The following is a 7,035-nucleotide window of genomic DNA, read 5'->3' as shown; positions in this document are numbered from 1 at the left end:
AGCCGGGGGGCTGCCAGTCCCAGGCCCGCTGCCACGTCTGCGGGCCGGGCTGCGGGTAACGGCTCCTAACGGCCCTAACGGCCCCGGGGCGCTGAGGGGGGCGGCGGGGCGGCCATGGCGGCCGTGCTGCGGGCCGTGCTGCTGGGCGCCGCCGTGCTGCGCTGCGCCGCCGCCGCGCTCATCCCCGCGGCCGAGGTGGAGGTGGAGGTGCTGCAGAAGCCGTTCCTGTGCCGGCGGCGCAGCAAGTGGGGGGACCTGCTGCTGGTGCACTACGAGGGCTTCCTGCAGAGCGACGGCGCCATGTTCCACTCCACGTAAGGCTGCGCGGGGCCCCGGGCTCCGTCCGTGTGTCTGTGGTTGTCTGGGGGTGTGTGCGGGTGTTTATTCCTCGCTGGGTTAAAAGGCAGCTGCTCGGGAAGGTCTGGCTTGGAAAGGGGGGGTGTCAGCTGTAAGGCTCCCCTCCTTTCCTTTCCGCAAATCAAAGTGCTAAAATAAATAATAAATAAATGTTGTGTGGGTTCTGCTTGCTGGTTGGGCTCTAGAAAGCAGCGTTGGATAGCGGCTGGTAAAAGGTGAGGGTGTTGGGCGTCTTCTTGGACCAACCAGGGGACAAATTTTTGGTGTAAACCGACAAGTTTTGGTATAAAGCCATCTGCTGTGCACAAATCGCTCCTTAGTTTCTGAAGCAGACTTATAGGGGAGAAGTGTGCCTTTATTTAAAAAGAAACACAGCAACATTCCCCAAAAAATCACCTGGCAGACACTGCTGTCTTCTAGTTACTGAAATGCCCTAAATGACACATCTGGGTTCAGTCTTGTTCAACATCTTCATCGACGACCGTGCTGAGGGAATTGTGTCTGCCCTCAGCAAGGACACCGATGACACAAGGCTGGAGCAGTGGCTGACATGCCAGAAGGCTGTGCTGCCATTCAGCGAGACCTGGACAGGCTGGAGAGATGGGCAGGAAAAAATAAATGAGGTTTAATAAGGGCAAGTGTAGAGTCCTGCACCTGGGAAGGAACAACCCGAAGTATCAGTACAGGCTTGGGGATGACCTGCTGGAGAGGAGCTCTGAGGAGAAGGACTTGGGGGTCCTGGTGGACGACAGGTTGGCCATGATCCAGCACTGTGCCCTGGTGGCCAAGAAGGCCAATGGGATCCTGGTGTGTACTAAAAGGAGCGTGGCCAGCAGGTCAAGGGAGGTGATCCTCCCCCTCTACTCTGCCCTGGTCAGGCCTCACCTGGAGTACTGTGTCCAGTTCTGGGCTCCCCAGTACAAGAAAGACAGGGATCTCCTGGAAAGAGTCCAGTGGAGGGCCACAAAGATGATACAGGGCCTGGAGCATCTTCCCTATGAAGAAAGGCTGAGAGACCTGGGTCTGTTCAGCCTGGAGAAAAGACTGAGAAGGGATCTCATCAATGTGTATAAATACCTGAGGTGTGGGAGACAGAGGGATTTGGCCAACGTCTTTTCAGTGGTTTGTGGGGACAGGACAAGGGGCAATGGCCACAAGATGGAGCACAGGCAGTTCCGCACCAACATGCGAAAGAACTTCACAGTGAGGGTGACAGAGCACTGGGACAGGCTGCCCAGGGAGGTTGTGGAGTCTCCTTCTCTGGAGATATTCAAGGCCTGTCTGGACGCCTACCTGGGTAGCCTGCTCTAGGGACCCTGCTTTGGCAGAGGGGTTGGACCCAGTGATTTCTGGATCATCAGGTCCCTTCCAACCCCTACAATTCTGTGATTCTGTGACATTCCTCACCTGCCCCAGAGCGGAAAAACCCACAGAGCAGCAGTGATGTAAGTAGGAGGAAGAGCCAGGAACTGGGGGAGCCTGCTGAGAGCCTTCGAAGACTTGCTAATGTTGCCTTTCCTGTAAAACAACAGAGTGTCAATAGTGGGATGTGGGGAAAAGAACAAGTACCTGCAGGCTATGTCTGAAATCTGCTGTTATGGAACCCATTTAAATAAAAAATGTTTTGCATGTTCACAGATGTAAACTAAAATCTCACTAATTTTCTCTTGTAGTTTACCTGCCTCTCTAAACGGAGCTCTAGTGACACTTTAAGTTTCTGATGCTGACTAACTTCTGTAAGTGCTCGTATTTCTTGTTAAGTACCTTTCCTGCATGGCTGTCAATTGAGCTTTTGACTGTAGTTAAAATTCTGTGCCTTTCAATAGAGTGAAGGTAACCCTGGTGTTACCACCTGGTTAAACTGGAAAAGGGGATTGTCTGCCTATTTTAAACTTAAATGTTTTGCATGCACCTGTTCCTCTTTTTCTAAACTATCTGCTGTATGGTTATTTTTTTTTCCCCAATGGCTTTTTCAGAAGAGATGTGTCAGACTCCTCTAAGCATGCTATAAGATAGATTGTAATTGTGACCTAGCTGGTTTTTGATTTGCAGCTTACCAAAGATGTGCAATAGCCTCAAATATGTGTGTGTGTATATATGTATATATATTTATTTTTTATATTTATATATGTATTTTTTTTTAAAGTAGAAATGCCTTTCTAGTCTGATCAGCTTCGAAGTGGAAATGGGTGATCAGGGAAGTGAAAGTGGGGATCCAGGTTGTTCAGCATTGTCAGAAGCACACCATGGACATGCTCTTTTATTTCTTTCCAGTTCTTAAGAAACTTTGTCATGCAAGGCAGAACTTCTTAGAACTTTAAAAGTCTAGGTATTTCATTTAAGAAATACCAAGGTGCCAACTGAGATTCTTTTTTATTATATAGCTGTGCTGTGAACATCTTCCATCTGTTCCACGTGCCTTTTATGGAACTTGCTGTTTAAAGACTTTTATCCCATTCTTTTCCAGTCACAAGCATAACAATGGCCAGCCTATGTGGTTTACACTTGGCATAAGGGAGGCTATCAAAGGCTGGGACAAAGGCTTGAAGGACATGTGTGTGGGAGAGAAGCGGAAGCTGACTATTCCACCAGCCCTTGCTTATGGAAAAGAAGGGAAAGGTAAAACACCTGAAGTCCTTCCCTCGCTTTATTTATTTTTGTCTTTGTTGATTTACTCTTGGCCTAAGAGGTTAGCAAGCTTTCAGGCTTCTGTTAGTGTCGTGTTCAGTGGTGCTCAGCTTTATTTTATTTTTATTCCATCAAACCTGAAGTGCTTACTTAGGTATCACCTTGGCTGTTGCATCTGTGTTTGTGTTAATGCTTCCTGAATGTGCATGTGCAAGCCTCATTCTTGTTTGTGGGTTTCTTTTGAACCCAGAAGAACTCCCAGTGCTGCTACTTATCTTCTCGTGTTCTCAGCTGATACGGTGAAAACTCGCCGTTTATTTCTCCAGAAAGGGATGCTTTATTCTTTCCCTCCTCCAGACACTTTTAGTCATGCCTGTTACCCAACATGAGATATGCAGGAACATTGGCAGCCATGCTGACATCTACTGAAAATGTACTGAATGCTGCACGGACAGAAAAAAACATTGCTTGTAATGTTTTCTGCCAGTAGTACACAGGCTGAGAGTATTGAGGATATTTTTTCCTTTCCAACATTTCCAGACCTATCTTTTAATGGGCAGGTCAGGTCTGGGATCTGCAGTTAAATGAGTGTCAGTTTGAATGAAGCAGGAATGTTACTTTTACTGCTTTATGCGGGGCACTACTGTAAATTTTTCCACAAAAAGCCACTAAACGCTGCAGAGCTCACCTAGTAATTACAGCCATAATTGCCTTGACTAAAATGCACAACACTACAAGCCTTCAAAGACTTCTAAGCCTCACCTATGGCTTTAATGCAAGAAGGCTGAATGAGTAAACACTGCTAGCTGCTGTACGGAATGATGTATTTTAGGAAAAAAATTAAGTATTTGAACATAATTACGTTGCTATTTTCAAACGATGACAGAAATACTCCATTTTCTTCATGCTTTGCTCTGAACACACATGAATTCACTAGCCTCCCACCTGGTGCCTTGCCTGCCGTCTGCCCTGTGTGATGAGTCAGATGCCTTGTTCTGTAATGCTCAGAAAAAATTACCTGAGTTCAAACCCTGTGCAAGCCACTGTGGTCTGCAGTTCCAGAAGTTTCTGCACATTTATTCATCCCAGAAATCTCTAATCTTGTTTGGCTCTGCAGCTCAGGCTATGTTTAACACCACATCTCCAAAATAGGATTAGTTTTCTCCCTGTCATCTCAGGTTATGTGGATATTGTCGGGGTGCTTCCATCCAATATAGGAATACAGAGAGCTTAAATAGGACCAAACGTGAGAGAAGCCAAAGTCATGTGCATTTAAAGTTGCATGTGCACTGCAGGGGCTGCTCAAGGTCTGGGCTACAGTCTGAAATATTTGCGCTTCTCATTGTCAGTGGTGCTTATCCAGTTTAGTTCAAAATGCAGGATGCTTGAGAAGTGGTGGGACTAGCAGAATGTTTCTCTGAGACATATGGCTTCTGTGTGGCACAGAATGTGTAATTGTTTTTAACTTTTCTGTATGTTTACCATTCTGGGCAGGAAAAATTCCACCTGAGAGCACGCTGATATTCAACGTCGACCTTCTAGAAATTAGGAATGGACCAAGATCTCATGAGTCATTCCAAGAGATGGATCTTAACGATGATTGGAAACTGTCCAAGCAAGAGGTGAGTGGGTTACTCTTCTTGTGAGGAAACCCATTGGGAGGAAACCTAATGGGATGATGTAGAGGTAAAGGAAAAGACAAACTTTGGCTTATAAGCTTAACTTTTAATAAAACTAAGGTGAAGATGCACGGCTATGCTGCGCCATGCTGAGCCTTGGATCCCAGCTGAACTGGTGGATCGAGGGATTTAAAAGGGGTGCATTAGGATTAATATTCGGATAGAAGGCTTTGCAGTGTAGAAAACCTGGGCTCTCAATAGTTAAACTCGGTAAAAATCATCTGATATTGTTAAAAACATTGCTCACCATTAGTAACTAGTGTGGTGTAAATAACTGTTCTAGCAGTCTTGTTAAAAGCTGCCTCAAACCTATTTGTCCTTCAAAGCTTTGAGATTTGCAGGAATAAGTCCTTATTAATGTAGTTCCATTAGAGCAGCAGATGCCAAGTTTGTGGACAGATTTCTGTATCTATTTGGGGTGGCTGTTTACACCTGATGGTTTTTCAATGTGCTAAGATGTGAAAAAGCTGTTTTGGTCTTTGACCAATTGATACCTAATACTTCATTGAATATACAACAGATGACAGGCTTTCTTGGCACACTTTTCAGTCAGATACCGTAAAGCTATGGCAACTGCTTTGCTAGTTTTATTTTCTCTGAGAGTCTTTCATCACTGAACTTGGCTGCAGAATCAGTCAGACAAGTACTGTTCTGTCAGTGGCATGGGAAGGAAGGTATCTGTTAATAGTCCAATGCTACCATCCCAAACATAATGGCCCTCCAGTGTTTAATTTTCTTGTAAGCCTAAAAACTTTAACTCTCACCCTTTACCTTACAGGTGAAAATTTACTTGAAGAAAGAATTTGAAAAACACGGAGCAGTGGTGAATGACACACAGCACGATGCTTTGGTTGAAGACATATTTGATAAAGAGGATGAAGACAGCGATGGGTTTATATCTGCAAGGGAATTCACGTACAAGCACGATGAGCTCTAGAGAAGGGTGACACAATTTTTTTGACACAAATGGCAGTGACTTAGACTGTCTGGTTCTCTTGTCATCTTGATTCTGTGTTTTGGAATTGACAGCTGCTGTCGGCAAAAAAGAACAACCCAACACTATGTATCAAAAGATAATTTCTGTTGTTTATGTAAAAATGATTTAAACTATTTGTAAGTATGAAAATGTACTTTTGTGCAGCAAAGATTTGCACATTCCATGTTTTTTAAATTTTGTATTAACTTATTTTTTAGAAATGAAACCAGGTTTCCACTTTGCAAACACTTTGAAAATCAAAATCAAAATCCGGTTCAGTGCCTTTCTGTGATTTGTTTGTGCATTGAGATCACTTTCAGTGACTTTTATGTCCGAATTCTGGTCTGTGGCTTAAGGTTAATTACTTTTAACCTTCCTTCTTGTGTGTCAGTGCTTGAAAAGCAGTATGCTGATCTTGCTTTTTTCTGCAGCTTTGGAAAAGCTATACTTGAAAGCATCAACATCTCCTAACACAGCTGAGAAACTGATACAAAGCTGAATGAGAGGAATGTCTGTCCTGTGCTGCTTCTGCTTTTCTCAAGGGAGAGTGTTATCAACCATGTCAATAATTGCCTGTTTTTTTCATTATATGAACAAAGTAGGAGTTAAATGTCACTTTTTTTTTTTTTAATTTTTTTTCATTGTCAGTATCAGGAGCGTTCTAGGAAATACCTGCAGTTTGGAAAACAGCAAGTTATGCTGCACTGCAGGGGTGGTGTCCTTTACATACCTACATAAACACGTTGGTTTTGAAACTCGGTGCTTGTGTTCACAAAGAAAAATAATTCTTGTCCTCAAGTTTTAAGGATATCTAAAAGTGTTGCAAAGCTGAAGCTTTCCCCCATTTTCAGAAGAGAAAGAGCGTTCTAAATGGAGGGTTGGTATGTCCTGAAGAAAGCTGCGTTGCTTACCTGCTTTGCTACTGCCTGAATTACAGAACTTATCTCATCCTTACGCCTTTGCTGTATTTTCACAAGTTAAGCACAGAAATTATTTGAATCTTAAGTAATAAAGTGAAGTTTTGAGGCATGAGGTAAACACTACAGTGCTGCATCTTCATATGAGTAGAGGCAATGAGGATTTTAACTCCATCTCGTTTGTTTGAACCCTCTCTGGAGAGAAAGAAGCTTAGCCATTGTCCATGGGCTCCTAAATGAGAGGCTGAGGTATTTCTTGGAAGGAAATAAATTGTATTCTGACACCTCTAATAGGGGTTTCTGGACACGGTACTTTAAAAATAAATAAATAAATAAATAAATGCCCAAGGCTGACCAAGGCTAAAGAGGGACAAAGGCAAATCCAGTTATATAAAATCAACGCTGATGGATTGTGCTAATCCCTAACTAGTGCCAAGTGGGGCTCTGCCTTCCAGGTTCTCTATACCGTAGATGAGCC

General features: G+C 44.0%; 1 protein-coding gene across 1 annotated transcript; it reads left to right on the top strand.

Annotated features, from left to right (window-relative positions):
• Nucleotides 1-17: 17 nt before the first annotated feature.
• On the top strand, nt 18-6,422 carry FKBP14 (FKBP prolyl isomerase 14). Its single transcript, XM_084306699.1, has 4 exons — nt 18-314; nt 2,825-2,976; nt 4,480-4,607; nt 5,443-6,422. The coding sequence occupies exons 1-4, from the start codon at nt 115-117 to the stop codon at nt 5,599-5,601; spliced, it is 639 nt and encodes a 212-aa protein (XP_084162825.1). The 5' UTR covers nt 18-114; the 3' UTR covers nt 5,602-6,422.
• Nucleotides 6,423-7,035: the final 613 nt, after the last annotated feature.

This window comes from Netta rufina, assembly GCF_964035555.1.
Source record: "Netta rufina genome assembly, chromosome: 2".
Classification (NCBI taxonomy): domain Eukaryota; kingdom Metazoa; phylum Chordata; class Aves; order Anseriformes; family Anatidae; genus Netta; species Netta rufina.
Note: the sequence above shows the minus strand (reverse complement) of the source record. Positions and strands in the feature narration are given on the sequence as shown.